This window comes from Hyaena hyaena, unplaced genomic scaffold (genome assembly GCF_003009895.1).
Source record: "Hyaena hyaena isolate Hyena2069 unplaced genomic scaffold, ASM300989v1 scaffold_319, whole genome shotgun sequence".
In the NCBI taxonomy this organism is placed as follows: Eukaryota; Metazoa; Chordata; class Mammalia; order Carnivora; family Hyaenidae; genus Hyaena; species Hyaena hyaena.
The window spans coordinates 1221042-1237595 of record NW_024080951.1 but is presented as its reverse complement, the minus strand read 5'-3'; the positions used below and the strand labels follow the sequence as shown (position 1 = coordinate 1237595).

At 38.0% G+C, this 16554-nt stretch overlaps 1 protein-coding gene across 1 annotated transcript in view; it reads right to left on the bottom strand.

Moving 5' to 3' along the window:
- The window catches only part of PCNX2 (pecanex 2), a 300964-nt gene that overhangs the window by 61443 nt on the left and 222967 nt on the right, over positions 1-16554 (bottom strand). The window contains exon 24 of the mRNA XM_039248833.1: positions 372-430. Coding sequence (XP_039104764.1) covers positions 372-430 — 59 coding nt within the window. The remainder of the gene's footprint in view (positions 1-371; positions 431-16554) is intronic.

Below are 16554 nucleotides of genomic sequence, written 5' to 3'. Positions count from 1 at the left end.
AGGACATCATCATGCTGATGGTTTTCCTATGAATTTTTGGCTATGAGACCCACAGCAAGGTTTAGAGTCTGTATTTGACTTTTGTCACGCACAAACTAAAGCGTCTTAAATGACAGAGCCATTCAATACCAAACAGGTACCGGGTCAATTCCTAATGATGGAGTAAAGCATTTCTAAACCAAATCAGGATGCTTGGTCAATCTACTTGTATAGTTTTCTTTTTCCAGTCAGTATATTTACCAAGACCTACCTTACCTCCACAATGATTAAAAAGAATGAGGAGTCACCTCCCCTTTTTGGACTGAAGGAATCCATCTATATAACAACATAAATACATCGTTTGGAAAGAGAGAAAGAAGGTATCTTCTTACCTGGATCCTTTTCAATTTGGACCACCAGTCTCGTGTTGGAATTATCCACACGCCGTGTGCTAGAAGGGACCGCAGAAGGGCAGAAGGTCATGATGGGATCACTACAAATGGCAGTTGATTTACAGTATTGGCTGTGTGGCCAGGGGTGGGGGGGCGGGGGGAAGGGGCCGTGGAGCTGACCTATTAGGGTGACTGCTTCAATGTGACAATGGCGCAGGAAGGAAGAGGGCCCTCGTGATAAAGAAGAATGGGAAAGTACAAGAAACATGTGGAGGGGAGGGGAGAGATGATCACATCTCAGTATTGGAAGACTGGCTTTGCGCCGTATCAGTTTTGAGGCCCAGATCCATACAACAGAAGCAAGCCCTTGGACTGCCATTGGAATGTCACTCACTTTCTGAATTTGAAAGCAGTGCCCACCCAGGCATCTTCCTTTTCAAGTTAGTCCCAAGAGACTCTAGCAGGTAGTCAGTGTCTCCACCACTTGTTTTCAAGAGCTGGGCACATTTTTAGAGGCCTTTCTTAGGTTGAGCCAGGAGAACAAAATCAGCTCTTACAAGCTTGGAAGAAAACATGTTGTTGGTAGCTATGGCAACTAATGCCCATCAGAACCAGGTTTAAATCTCTTCTGTTATGACAGCACCTCAGTTCACAGCTCTCGTAAGCCAGCCAACCCATGTGACCCCTTGCTCCTGAAAGCCAGCCAGTGAGGGATGGACTCACTGAAGATTTCCAAGAGGCGACCGATCAACAAGTGTCCCCATGTAACTCCCATGCAGATGGTACCAACCCACTTCTGCCTCTAAAACCCCAACAGCCTTGAATCTCATGTGTCCGCATAACCCTTTACAAGCGCCAACAGTCTGATCTGCTCAGAAAGACTGTGCCTGACCCGCTTTGTCTTTTTATTTCAGGTATTTGGTGATGGTCTCATCATCCTTTGAAAGATGAAACGTGAGATTGACAGCAACCACATGAACTTTGATATTTAACAATTCATGATGTACAGAAATGACAATTTCATATGGTTAAACCTAACCCATTAAGAAAGGGCTTTAGCTAGAAAGATCTCACTGAGCATAGGCTTACCTACAAGTTTGAACATAATGAGGGTCTTGCTAACATATGTGACAAGGCTGATCTTTAGCCTGGCCAGCCCCTGCCTTTGCTATCACTCTGCCCTTTGCTTCCTCTGTCTCAACCATGCTAACCTTTTTCTACATCTTCCTGTCACCCTGCCCTCCCTTGCCCCCTCTGCAGCTTTTGCTCCCTCCACTTGGGAGTCCTTTCTGCCCCACCCACTTTCCTCCCAGGCTCCTCTAGTGCTTCAAGTCCAGTCCAAGTACTGCTCTCCGAGAAGCCTTCTTGACACCTGCTCTAGGTGACACTGGCATGTCATATGCTCCTTCACACATTGTACCTCTCCTTTGGGACACCTATCATGGTTAATATTACTAATAATGATGACAGCTAATATTTCTGTAACACTTCCCTATGCAAGTATTTTATGTGCATTAACTTGTTTTATCTTTACGACTACCCTCATAGGGAGGTACTATGATTATATCCATTCCCTCTGAGGAGGAACCTGAGATACAGTGAGATTCACGACAGTGCCCAAGGTCACAGAGCTAATATGTGATGGAGCTTGGATTTGGACCCAGGTAGGCTGGCTCTATGTCATAAATTTCTCTCTCTGATTATTTGATTATATTGGTCTCTTACGCAATATACCCCTAAGTAGCATGAGGACACACTTTTGCTTCCCACTGGCATGAGTGAATGAAGAGTCTAAAGTAATCCTGTTTTTAAAGTTTTTTCTCTCATGACTCTTGCTAAGAAGAAAGGAGTCTAGCTGTCACTAGATTATATTCAAACATGATCACTGACATCCTGAGTATGATTTAATAAATTACAAGCACTTGTTAAGTAATGGTGCGTAAGAAGAAACCTCAGAATACAGACTTCTGTTGTGAACATATCTATTGGGAATCAGAACAGATAAAAAAATACTTAGATGGGGCTAAGGAAAAAAAGCATTCTCTTTTCCTCATATGTCTTAGATATTCAAGAACCATCTAGGTGAGATCCTGTTTGAGCTTGGTGGGATAGATTCTACAGATGGGTGGGAGAGAAGAAATATTCAGCTACAACTCAAAAAGGCTGTTAACCCCACCACTCCATTCTTTTACTGCTTCAGTTTTCTTTCCAACTATCCTCAGATCAGCTTTGAAAGTAAAAGAGCCCAGGGTGGAAAAAAAATAAAGCAAACAACCAAATTCTTTCTAATGAAGGCCGAAATCCCATGTTGGCATAGTTGGTCCCTAAATGGAATTTTAATTTCACCTGAAGACCTAGGACAAATGGAATTTGCAGCAGCAGAATAAACAATTTTTAAAGTGGGACTGAGCCAAAAGAAAGTCATTTACCAAACTCCTTAGGGAATTAAAACACCTTCTAAAACTATGTTAACTGGAAAGCTATCTTTTCAAAAGGCTATAGAACGCAGAGCTACATTCCGATCTGCAATAACTAAGCTAAGCTGCCTGCGTACCCCAGGGCCCCTGGCTCTTACCAGACTCTCTGAGAAGGTGAACTGTCAGCCATAGTGGGTAATTTGAGCTTTTCTCCAGTGCTTTCCTCCTGTACATTTGGTGCTTACCACTCAAAGGTGCTAATTAGCTCAGTAATTGGATTTCTGCCTTAACTGTCCAATTGCATAAACATCAATTCAGTTGCTTAGAGAGAAAACGGGGGCTTGTATCTCATGCCCCAGTCTCAAGGGGGAGTCCAGAATGCTGGTACATGTTATGTGTGCATCTGCACATACGGTTTCTAGTGACTGCCTGGCAAGTCCCTGTTCATTGCTAGGCAACACTGTCCTGAGGGCCACAGGCCAGGAATCCTAGTAACAGGCCTCTCCAGATAGGCTGACTTACTCCAAAGCATCTTCCCTCCTGTTAATACGGAATGCAGATAACAAAGCTAGTTTCCTCGCTTCAGATGTTGCTATCTCACCTCCTGATGCATCTCCCTGAATCAAGCACCTTCTCTCCTATATGGTTTCACCTGAGGCATTTAAATACTTTAACAGCAATTTAATTATATTGCTTCAAATTCCCATTTGTCAGCACACACAGACTATTTATGGGAGAATTACTCCTGTTTTTTGATGGTGAAGTGTGACTGGCTGGAAGAAGTTGGATGGGTGTCTGTTCATACAGCAAAGTCAGAATGGAGTTGTGGATGGATTATATAGTTCTGTGCATGGGACAGAACGGCCTTACGCAAATCTAGACAATGAGAAGGTGACCAGAGCGTAAATAGAAGGACACTGTCATTTTCTTTCAAGTTGGATATATACACAAGGTTCATTCGGGTCTGCTTTGCATCTTTCATTTTTGCTGCCACTGACAATCTATTCATTCTCTCAAAGCCAGCCATGCTCTTCTGGCTGTCTGTCTGTCTGTCACTGTGTGCTTCAGATTGACTTGGCATGAGAGAAATTTCCTGAGGACACAGGGTTGTACAGCTGGCAGAGTGGGGGCTCTGCGTGAGGACAGACATGCAGGTGCCCTCCAACTTTGCTACCATCTGGAAGGTCTGGTTTAGTTCTGGTTCCTAGTCCCTTGAGGAGTCCATATTGGAGATCCCAAGTTAAAGGTAGGGGGTCTTTGTCAATATAGCCACCTTTGATGGGCCAAGGCTTTGACTTTTAATTCCACCCAGAGGTAACAAAGCCTTGCTGCCTTTTTCTTGCCAGAGCGGTGTCAGAGAAAGCCAGTTGAGACAGAAGGTTTAAATAATATCCAGCGTCAAATAACATAATACCCAGAATGTCCAGATTTCAATAGAAAATTACTTGTCATAATAAGGAAGATCTCAAAAAGAGTGAAAAAAAGACAATTAACAGATGCCAACACTGAGGTAACAGAAATGAAAGAATTATATGACAAAGATTTAGGATTAGTCTTCATAAAATTCTTCGGTGAGCAAATAAGAATGCTTTTGAGACAAATGGAAAAAGAGAACCTCAGCAAAAAACCAGAAAGTCAACAAAGAAATAGAAGATACAAAGAAGAACCAAACAGAATTTTTCTAAGTAAAAATATACAATAGAAGTATATACAAAATAATATGAAATACATATACAAAATAAAAAGCACAATGGAAGGATTCAACAGCAGAAGGAAAAAGACAGAAAAAAGAATCCATGAGCTGGCAGACGGAACAATAGATATTACATATTCTGAACAACTGAGAGAAAAGAGACTGAAATAGAACGAGCAGTCTCAGAGATGTGTGGAATTATCACAAAAGATGTAACGTCTTAGTCATCAGAGTCCTATAAGAAGAGGAGAAACTGGAGATAAACTGAAGGAAGTTCACACCAAGACATATCACAGTCAAGCTCCTAAAAGCAAAGACAAAGACTTGGAAGCAGTGAGAGTGAGAAAGGACTCACTTATGGGGGGGCGGGGGGGTGGGCAATGTGAATGACAGTGTATTTCTTATTCTGAAGCATGGAGGTCAGAAGGAAACGACATAGCACTGAAAGAACAGGACTGACAACTTAGTATCCTATATCCAGCGAAAATATCCTTCTAAAAGGAAGAGTAATCTGAGACATTCTCAGATGACGGAAAACTAAGATAATGTACCAATAGGGATCTACCCTAAAATAGTAAGTCAAGGAAGTTCTCTATAAAGAAAAGACACATTAAAAGAATGAAACTTGGAACGTCAGGAGAGAAGAAACCACATGGTAAGCAGAACTATCAGCAAATGCAGTGGACATCCTTTCTCATTCTGTGTCTTCTAAATTATATTTTATGGTTCAGACAAAAATGACAAATCTGTCTGGTTCTAAAGGTGTGTAGAGAAAATATAACATTATCTTAGAAATAGGGGAGCATAAGAGAGCATGAAAGGGAGCTAAGGTTTCTACATTTCACTTGAACTGGTAAAATGACAACACTAGTAGACTTTCATAAGTCATTTTTTTTTTTTTATTTCTGAGAGAGAGAGAGAAAAAAACAGCATGAGCAGGGGAGTGTCAGAGAGAGGGAGGTACAGAATCTGAAACAGGCTCCAGGCTCTGAGCTAGCTATCAGCACAGATCCCGATGCGGGGCTCAAACCCACGAACCGTGAGACCTGAGACCTGAGACCTGAGCTGAAGTCAGACGCTCAACTGACTGAGCCACCCAGGCGGCCCGATAAGTCATTTTATATAATATAATGCCTAGAGCAATGACTAAGTGATGCAATCAAAACTTATTTATTTGATAAATTAATCATATAGAATTCTAAAGGTGCTGAGCAAACACACAAGAAGTCAGGGAAAAAACAAACAGAAATCAGAGGGTAAACAAAAACCAAAAACTTAAATGGCAAATTCAGTCATAATTACATTAAACATATATGACCTAATTAGGCCAAGACAGAGATTGGCAAAGGAGATTTAAAAATATTATCCAACTCTATGCTGTCCACAAGAAATAAACTTTAAATATAGTGACATAGGTCAGTTAAAAGTAAGAGAATAGAAAAAGATACTTTGCAAACATTAATCAAAGAAAGGCAGAAATGGGTATGTTAATGTCAGATAAAGTATAAATAGACTCAATAGCAAGGAAATTTACCAGGGACAAAATGATTTAAAAAAATTATTCCACAAAGAGAATACATTAACCCTAAATATGCATTCAGTGAATAATGGAGTTGCCAAAGACTGACAGAAGAGAAGACAAATCCACAAATGGAGTTGGAAACTTCCACACCCATCTCTTAACATTTAATAGAAAAACCAGACATAAAATAAATAAGCATACAGAACTCAACAATACTATGAGCCACAGTATCTAACCAACATTTACTGAACACTCAACCTAATAATAACAGAATATACATTCTTTTCAAGTGCCCCATGAGCACATACCAAGATAGAACATAACCTGGGACATAAACTTATCTCAACAAATTTTTAAAAACTGAAATAATATCAAGTGTATTTTCCAACTACTATTTTGTGTTCCAAATTACTCAAACTAGAAATCAATTACTGAAAGGTAACAAGAAAATATTCAGACACTTGGAAACTAAACAACACAATTCCAAATAATCTATGTGTCGACTGTAAAGTTTTAATGGAAATTAAAATGAACGAAACTGAAAGGAAATGAAAGTAGAACACATCAAAATTGGTGGAAAATAGCTAAATAGTATTGAAAATGACATTTATATCACTAATATATACATAACAAAAGAGGAAAAGTTCAAATTACTAATCTCATTTTTACCTCAAGAATCTAGAAAAAATGGGGTGCATGGGGGCTCAGTCAGTTAAGCGTCTGACTCTTGATTTGGCTCAAGTCATGATCTCACGGTTTGTGGGACTGAGCCCTGCATCAGGTTCCACACTGACATCATGGAGCCTGCTTCGGATTCTCTCTCTCCCCCCTCTGCCCCTCCCCTGCTTGCACTCTCTCTCTCAAAATAAATAAATAAATAAATAAACTTGGGAGAAAAAATCTTGAAAAAGAAGCAAAATAAACCCATAGAAAGCATAAGGAAAAAAAATCAGTGAAATTAAAAACAAAATAATTGAGAAAAACAAAGAATAAAGAGCTGGGTCTTTGAAAATATCAATTACATTAAAAAAATCTCTAGGAAGCCTGACTACACCCCTCAAAAAAGAGAAAGAGAAAAAACACAAGTTACTGACATAATATACTGCCAATCCTGTATATAGCAAAAGGATAATGGGAAATATTACAAACCACAAACCACAAAGTGCACAAATTTTATAACTTACGTGAAATGGACCAATTCTTCACAACATAGTAATTGCTTCAACACACCCACTAGGAAATAGATAATTTGAATAGCCCTCTAACTATTAAGGAAATGTATTTAATAATCTAAAAACTCTTCAAGAACAACTACCCAAGCACTGATGGTTTTACTGGAGAAATTCTAACACATCTTTAAAAAAGACCTAACATCCGTGTTACATACAATCTTCTCCAGAAATTGCAAGAGGAAGAGATGATTCTCAATGTACTTTATGAAGCTAATATTACCCTGATACCAAAGCCTGAAAAAGACAATGCAAAAACAATAAAACTACAGACCAGTTCCAGGAAGGTAAGTCAGGTGCAGTATATGAGAATCAGTCAAGGTAAACTATCATACTCGCAGGCTAAAGCAAGAAAATTGCATGATTATGTCAATTAATGCAGAAGAAACAGTGGACAAAACGCAATACCAATTCATGATTATGGGAAAAAAAACTCAGAAAAATAGGAATAGAAAGGAACTTCTTCACTTGATAAAAACCATCTATTAAAGAGCTACAGTTAACATTGTACTCAATGGTGAAAGACGGAATGCTCTCCCCATAAATTGGGAATAATGCAACGATGTCCACTTTAACTCTTATTCAACAGAGTGCTGGAAGTTCTAGTCACTGCATTGAGACAAGAAAAGCAAATAAAAGGCATCCAGTTTGGAAAGAGAGAAATTAAACAATACATATTTGCTAACGACATGATTACAGACACAAAAATTCCAAAGAATGTACGAAACAAAAACCTAGACCCAGAAAGTGAGCTCAGTTGGGTTTCAGGGTACAAGATAAGTATAAAAAAATGAAATTTATGGGGCGCCTGGGTGGCTCAGTCAGTTAAGAGTCTGACTCTTGGGTTCAGCTCAGGTCATGATCTCGTGGTTCGTGAGTCTGAACCTTGCATCGGGCTCTGCACTGGAAGTGTGGAGCCTGGTTGGGATTCTCTCCTCTCTCTCTCTCTCTCTCTCTCTCTCTCTCTCTGCTCTTCCCCCACTTGCAGTGTTCCCTGTCTCTCCAAATAAATAAACTTAAAAAAATTTTTTTTAAATTTATTTCTATGTACAAAGAAACAATGGATACCAAAAATTTTAAAAATCACCTATAATCACTCAAAAAAAGAGGAAATACATAGGTTTTGTTAAATATAATAAAATATATCCAGGGCTTGTATGCTGATGAAAGTAATAAAAGGAACTCTAACTAAATGGAGAGATGTATCATACTTGTGGATTGGGAGATTCAGTATAGTAATGATGTCAATTCTCTCCAAAACTGATATAATATCTTAGCAAAATTCCTGTCAAAATTCCCACAATATTTTTGTAGATATTTGAGGAAGAACATTAATCAAACACAATCTTTTCCAGAAAATAGAAAAGGAGAAGATACTTCCCCATTCATTTTATGAAGGTAGGATTATTCTGATAACTAAGGACAGTAAAAGAAAGAAACCAAAGAGGGAAAAAAGAGAGAAAGGAAGGCAGGTAGGCAGGCAGACTACAGAACAACATTCCTTAATAATTAGATGCAAAAACATATATTTATAAATATAAATTATTCTAAAATTTATTTGGAAGGGCAGAAAAATAATGTTAGCTAAAACAATTTTTGGAAAAAGAAGAAGGTGGGAGTTTACTCAATTCCAAGGCTTCTTATATAGTTTCAGTGATGAAGACTATATAATAAGATTGCTGGAGGGAATTACACATAGATCAGTGAAACAGAACAGAGAACCCAGAAACAGATCCACACAAATATGCCCTGGTTTTTTTTAGATATTGAGGTAACATTTGCATAACAAAATTCATAATTTTAACCTTTCAAAGCATACAATGTATTGGCTTAAAAAACTTTTTTAATATTTATTTTTTAGGGAGAGAGAGAGAGAGGAGAGAGAGAGAGCATGAGCAGGGGATGGGCAGAGAGAGAAAGAGACACAGAATCCAAAGCAGGCTCCAGGCTCTGAGCTGTCAGCACAGAGTTCGACGTGGGGCTCGAACTCATGAACCCTGAGATCATGACCTGAGCCAAAGTCAGACGTTTAACTGACTGAGCTACCCAGGCGCCCCAGGGCTTTTGATACATTCTTGGTGTTATGTGACTGTCACCACTATCTAATTCTAGAATATTTTTTCACCCCAAAACAAACCTCATACCCACTAACCAGTCACTCCCTGTCCATCCGTTTCCTTAGTCCCTGACAACCACCAACCCTTTTTTTGTTTCTATGGATTTGTCTACTCCAAACATTTCGTATAAATGGAATCACACTATATGCAGCATTTTGTGTTTGTCTTCTTTAATTTTATAAATTTTTTCCAAAGGTCATCTGTGTGGTAGTATATATTCATTCCTCTTTATGGCTGAATAATATTCTATTGTGTATATATGATATTGTGTTTGTCAGTTCATCAGAGAATGACACGGGTTGTTTCCACTTTTTGGCTACTATGAACAATGATTCTAGAACATTCATGCACAAGATTTTGTTTGAAAACCTTTGAAACTTTCTTGGGCATACAGCTCAGAGCAGAATTGTCTTTTCTTTATAGTGTTCCTTGATGTACGAAAGCTTTTAGTTTTGATAATTTAATTCTTTTGTTGCTTGTGACCCTGGTGTTTAAGACTTATTGCAAATCCAAGGTCATGAAGATTTACTTACAAGAGTTTTACAATGTTAGCTCAAGTCGGACTCACATATATAAACTTATTCCTGGACTTTTCAATTCTGATCTATTGATATATAGATCCTTGTATCCATAACTCATTGCTTTATAGTTATTTTATAACTTTATAGTAAGTTTTGAAATTGGGAAGTGTGTGTCCTCCAATTTTTTTGCTTTTAAATTGTTCTGGCTATTCAGGGTCCCTTGAAATTCCATAGGAATTTTAGAATAAACTTGTCTTTTTACACACAAAAAAGGCAGTTGTAATTTTGACAGGAATTAATTGAATCTGTATGCCAATTTAAGTATACTGCCTTCTTGAGTCTTCAAATTGATGAATATGAGATGTCTTTCCATTTATTTTCTTCTTTAGTTTCTTTCAATGATGTTTCTAGTTTTCAGTGGTCATGTTTTCCACTTCCTAAATTTATTCCTAAGTATTTTGTTCCTGGTGTACTAATATAAATTGAATTGTTTTCTTAATATTACTTTCATATTGCTCATTGCTAGCGTGTAGAAAAACAACTGATTTTTGTACATTTAATTTGTTTCTTCCAGATTTGCTACATGCAATCATTAGCTTTAATAGTTTTTGTGTGTATGTGTGAATTCTTTAGGATTTCCAATACATAAGATCATGTCCTCTGTGAACAGAAATAGTTTTACTTCTCTCCAATTTGGGTGCTTTTTTTTTGTTTTGCGTAATTGTTCTGGCTAGAACTCAAGTACAGAGTAGAAATTGTGAGGGGGACACTCTTGTCTTGTTCTTTATCTCAGTGAGGAAGATTTTAGTATTTCAGGAAGTGTAATGTTAAATGTGATTTTTTTTCCATTAATGCCCTTTATCAGACATTCCCTTTTAAACCTAGTTGTTAAGTGTTTTTATCATAAAACAATGTTGTATTTTGTTAAATAACTTTTCTGCATCAGTTAAGATGCTCATGTGTTTTTTTCTTTATTCTACTAATATAGTATATTTCATTTATTTTTATATATTGACCTACTCTTGCATTCCTGAGATAAATATCACTCATGGAATATAATTCTTTTTTAAATTATTTTTAATATTTCTTTATTTTTTAATTTAAAAAAATTTTTAAATTTATTTATTTATTTTTTCTCTTTTTATTTTCTCAAAATTTTTAAATAGTTTATTGTCAAGTTGGTTTCCATATAACACCCAGTGCTCATCCCCACATGAGCCCTCCTCCATGCCCATCACCCCCTTCCCTCCCCCCACCACCATCAGCCCTCAGTTTGTTCATTTTTGAAGGAGAGAGAGACAGAGCATGAGAGAGGAGGAGCAGAAGGAGGGAGGGAGACACAATCTGAGGCAGGCTCCAGGCTCTGAGCTGTCAGCACAGAGCCTGACACAGGGCTCAAACTCACAAACTAAGATCATGACCTGGCCAGCGTGGGACGCCTAACAGACTAAGCCACCCAGGTGCCTCTGGAATATAATCCTTTTAATGGGCTGCAGAATTTGATCTGTTAGTGAGGATTTTGCATTTCTGTTCATAAGGGAAATTGGTCTAAGGTTTTTTTTTTCGTGTGATGACTTTGTTTGTCTTTGGTTTCAGAGTAATATGGTCTCCTCAGAATGATTTAGGAACCATTCCTTCCCCCCACTATATTTTGGGAGATTTGAGGATTGGTGTTAACCTTTTATGGAACTAACCGGTGAAGCCAACTGGTTCTCGGCTTTTTTCTGTTAGGAGTATTTTTTGTTTGTTTGTTTGCTTGTTTGTTTGTTTTTACTAATTTATTCTCATTGGAGATCTCGTCAGATTTTCTATTTCTTCTTCAGTCAAATTTGGTAGTTTGTGTGTTTCTACAAATTCCTGCAGTTCATTGAGGCAAATCTGTTTGTATACAATGTTTTATAGAATGCTCTTTAATCTTTTCGTTTATGTAATGTTGATAGTAGTGCTATTACTTTTATTTGTGATTACAGTAATCTGTCTTCTGTCTTTTTTTCTTGGTCATTCTAGGTAAGGATTTATCAATTTTATTGGTCTTTACAAAGAACCAATTTTTGGTGTCATATATTCTCTCTATTGTTTTTCTATTCTCCATCTCATTTGTTTCCATGTTATTTCCTGCTGTCTGCTTGCTCTGGGTTTCGTTTGCTTTTCTTTTTCTAGTTGCTTCAGGTGGAAGATTAGCATCTTGAGTTGAGATTTTTCTTATTTTTTAATGTAAGCATTTACAGGTATGAATTTCCCTCTGAGCACTGCTTTTGCTACACTCTATAAATTTTTGTTATATTTTCTTTTTTTTAATTTTTAAATGTTTTTTATTTATTTCTGAGAGAGAAAGAGACAGCATGAGCAGGAGAGGGTCAGAGAGAGAGGGAGGTACAGAATCTGAAACAGGCTCCAGGCTCTGAGCTAGCTGTCAGCGCAGAGCCCGATGCGGGGCTTGAACCCACAAACTGTGAGATCATGACCTGAGCCGAAGTCAGATGCTTAACCGACTGAGCCACCCAGGTGCCCCGATATATTATGTTTTTTTTTTCATCCATCACAAAATATACTTCATGTTTGTCTTGGGATTTCTTCTTTGGCCCATTGGTTGTTTGAGAGTGTTTCATTAGACACATATTTGGAGATTTTCCAAATTTCCACTTGATGTTGATTTATAATTTTCATTCGATTGTGGTTGGAGAATATATGTTGTATAATTTCAATCCTTTTACATTTACTGAGGTTTGTTTTATGGCCTGGCATATGGTCTTTCCTGAAGAATAGTCCAGGTATACTTGATAATATCATCTTTTTAAAAACTTAAAAAAACTTTTTAATGTTTTATTATTTATCTTTGAGAGAGAGGGAGAGACAGAGCATGAGCAGGGGAGGAGCAGAGAGACAGGGAGACACAGAATCATAAGCAGGCTCCAGGCTCTGCGCTGTCAGCACAGAGCCCAATGCGGGGCTCAAACTCACGAGCTGTGAGATCATGACCTGAGCTGAAGTTGGACACTTAACCAACTGAGCCACCCAGGCAACCCTAAAAACTATTGCTTGCAAAATATTCTGTTAAGAGGATAAAAAGTCATGATGCAGGGAAATATTTTCAAACCACATACCCAACAAAGTAATAGTATCTAGAATATATAAAGAACTTTCATGACCCAACAATTAAAAAAAAAAAACACAACAGTTAGAAAATGAGCACAAGACACTAACAAACATTTCCCTGTAGAGGTTATACCAATGGAAAATAAGCTCATGAAAAGAGATTCAACACCATCAGTCATTAGGGAAATGCAAATTAAAACCACTAGGAGATATCACTTTACATCTATCAGAAGGGCTAAAATTTAAAAAATGGTGAAAATATCCACCCAAGATATGGAGAAATTGGATCTCTCATACATTGCTGGTTGGGATGGAAAATGGTATAGCTCCTCTGAAAAAACATTTTGGCAGTTTCTTAAAAAACTACCATATGACCCAGCAATTGCATTCCTGGGCAATTATCTCAGAGAGATGAAGACTTATGTTCACACAAAACCTGCAAACTAATGCATAGCAGCTTTATTCATAATAGCCTCAAACTGAAAACAACACAGATGTCCTTCGATGAGTGAGGTGTTAGACGCCGTGGTATATCCATACACTCAACATTAAAAAGGGGCGAACTATTGACATATGCAATGACCTGAATGAATCTCCTCTGAATTATGCTGAGTCATAGAACATTCTTGAAATGACAAAATTGTGGAGCTGGAGAATGGACTAGTGGTTGACAGGAATTAAGAAAGGGGTAGGGGTGCTTATACAAGAGTGTGTCTTATAAAAGAAAGGGCAACAGGAGAGATCTCTGTGGTGGCGGAAAAGCTCGATCTCTTGACTGTATCAACATCAATAACCTGGTTTGTGATAGTTTTACACGATGTTAGCATCTGTAAGCTGGGTAAAAGATATATGGGAAATCCCTCTGTATTATTTCTCTCAACTGCACATGAATCTGTGATTAGCTAAAAAAAAAAAGAAAGTTTAAATTTAAAAAATCTCCAGAGATGATAGCAGGCCGGAATATGGTCACTAAAATAACACATTCAGTTGAAACTGTATTTCTGATCCTAACTCGCTCACATTTCCAATTAGGATTGCTTCTCTCATTTCAGCCAGAAGAATCCAAGATTAGCCAGCATTTCAAATACAGGATATGAAGTCCAACTATTCATTCACTGGAAGGTCATAAATATTTAGGGGGTGAAAAGAGTTTCTTCTCATTCTGCAAATGCAACTAATAAAAATAGTCATAAAAAAATTCAAGTTGCATGCAGTCGGGCAAAGAGTCAGCCAAAGGAAGGCTTGAATAAACAGAGATGCAGAAGATTATAACTGATTCATAAGGATTAAATTTTCAAGGAGGTGCTGGTTATTCCCCAAGTGTAATGTGCTCAATTTAAGGTCTGGACTTCCATCCTTCCGGTAGCAAGAGGCCCAGTGTCATTATGTGACAGTTTTTTAGAGTTCTGGGTGAGATTTCCCCCGGGGATGAAGACACATGTACTTTTTTTCCATTGGTGACCAGTGGTATGCACAGAATTGGGATTAAGATAAGCTCCCCATACAGCAAAAAAGACACCATAATCCTCGGCAATGGACAACAACTATTTGCGCAGGGACACACAGCCCTGATGAATTAACTCAGGTCCCCCGTCTGCATGGCCACTTGCCTCAGAAGAGGCAGCAACTTGGGAAGACAAGTTGGTTCTGGACGTGAAGCCATTGGCTCATGGTGCCGTTCTGTCACCAAGGAAGGTGGCACTGAATAAAAAGCACACCAGCGCATTTCCGGCTGAGAGGGCCCTTGCTTTTCCTTTGCTCTCTTATTCACTTCCAGACCATGGCACTGTACTTGGCTCACACTGCGTCTTAAAACCGCAAGAATAAAACTGCAATTTGAAGTCCATCAACCTGATTTCTGTTTCCAACTGGGTTTATGACTTACTAAACTATTAGAAGGGTGTAAAGCTGAGAATCGCTTAATTCTTCTGATCTCCCATTTTCTCAGGGCATAAAATGGCAACTAAACATTGCACAGGACTTTGAGCAGGAAACTGAAATACAGAGCTGCGTCTGTGACTGCCAACCTATGCAAAACTAAACAAAGAATCACTTTAACCTTGTAACAGGCCAGTTACCCAAGGGAACAATGAGTGACGATGGGTAAATAGGAAATGGTTCTGATATCACAGCATCAATACATTTGGGTGTAGATTTTTCTGTAATGGAGGAAAAAGGAATGGTAAAGTTTATCCTGAAAATGTTTTTCAAATTGATTTTTCAAGGACTAAAATAGATTGTGTAGAACTTTGGCTCCAGGAGCACAGGGACAATAGGCAACAGATAATCAGTTCATTCAACTATCCCAGTGGTCCCGCCTTCACCCCAGCCTCTTCCCGAATTATTTTTAAAAGTTTATTATTCAAGTATAGTTGACACACAATGTTATATTAGTTTCAGGAGTACAATGTATGATTCAACAATGCTATACATTACACAATACTCCCCATAATTAAGTATAGTCGCTATACAGCGTTATTATAATTATTATTGACTATATTCCTTATACTCTACTTTATATCCTTGCAACCTATTTATTTTATAACTGGAAATGTGTACCTCTTAATCTCCTTCACCTATTTCACCCATTCCCCGCCCCCCCCCCGCCACCTCTTCTCTGCTGACCACCAGTTTGTTCTCTATATTTATGAGACTATTTGGCTTTTTTGTTTGTTCATTTCTTTTGTTTTTTTAGAGTCCACATAGAAGTGAACTCGCATGGTATTTGTCTTTCTCTGTCTGACTTAGCTCACTTAGCATAATACCCTCTGGGTCCATCCATGTTTTAAACGGCAAGATATCATTCTTTTTAATGGCCAAGTAATATTCCATTGTGTGTGTATATATACACACACGTGAACACACACACACACATATGCCACATCTTCCTCATCCATTCATCTATCAATGGACGCTTGGTTTGCTTCCATATCTTAGTTATTATAAATGTCGCCATAAACCTAGGGGTGCACAAATCTTTTCAAAATAGCACCAAAACAGTTTCTTTGACAATGCCAAGAAAGCCTCCTCCCTGCTGGCTGCCCTGTATCCAGGCTGATTTCACATAGAAAGCTAGTGCGCTATCATTCTGTACTGCTCTTCAAAACTGCTTTTTAAAAACTTCATTTCCTACCCAATTTTCTTTAAAACCCACTAAGAACTTCCTCTCCTTCCTTTTCCCCAAAAGGAACTTTTTTTTTCCCCCAAAGTTCAAAGGACACGTTTTTCCAAAGCCTTCCCTGGCACTAGGAAAATAAGGTCCAACTATATATTCTCTAAAACAAATACTTTCTTTCATGTAACATAGGAAGGCATCATGAATGGAAAAGGAATATAATACATTAAATTACCCTTATTTTTTAAATCAGATAATAGATTTTTTTTCCCGATTCTCATGCATGTGATTATTTTTCCATTACTGGCCATTTTTCAAAATCTTGAAAGGAAGTATCAATCTACTCAAGTGTTTACAGAGAGAAGTAAACACAGCGATCCAGCCATGAGAAAGTATTATAAACCCTATGAGTGAGGATGATGGTGGAATGTTCCCAAAGTGACAAGCAAAATGAATATGGCTTCTATGTCCAC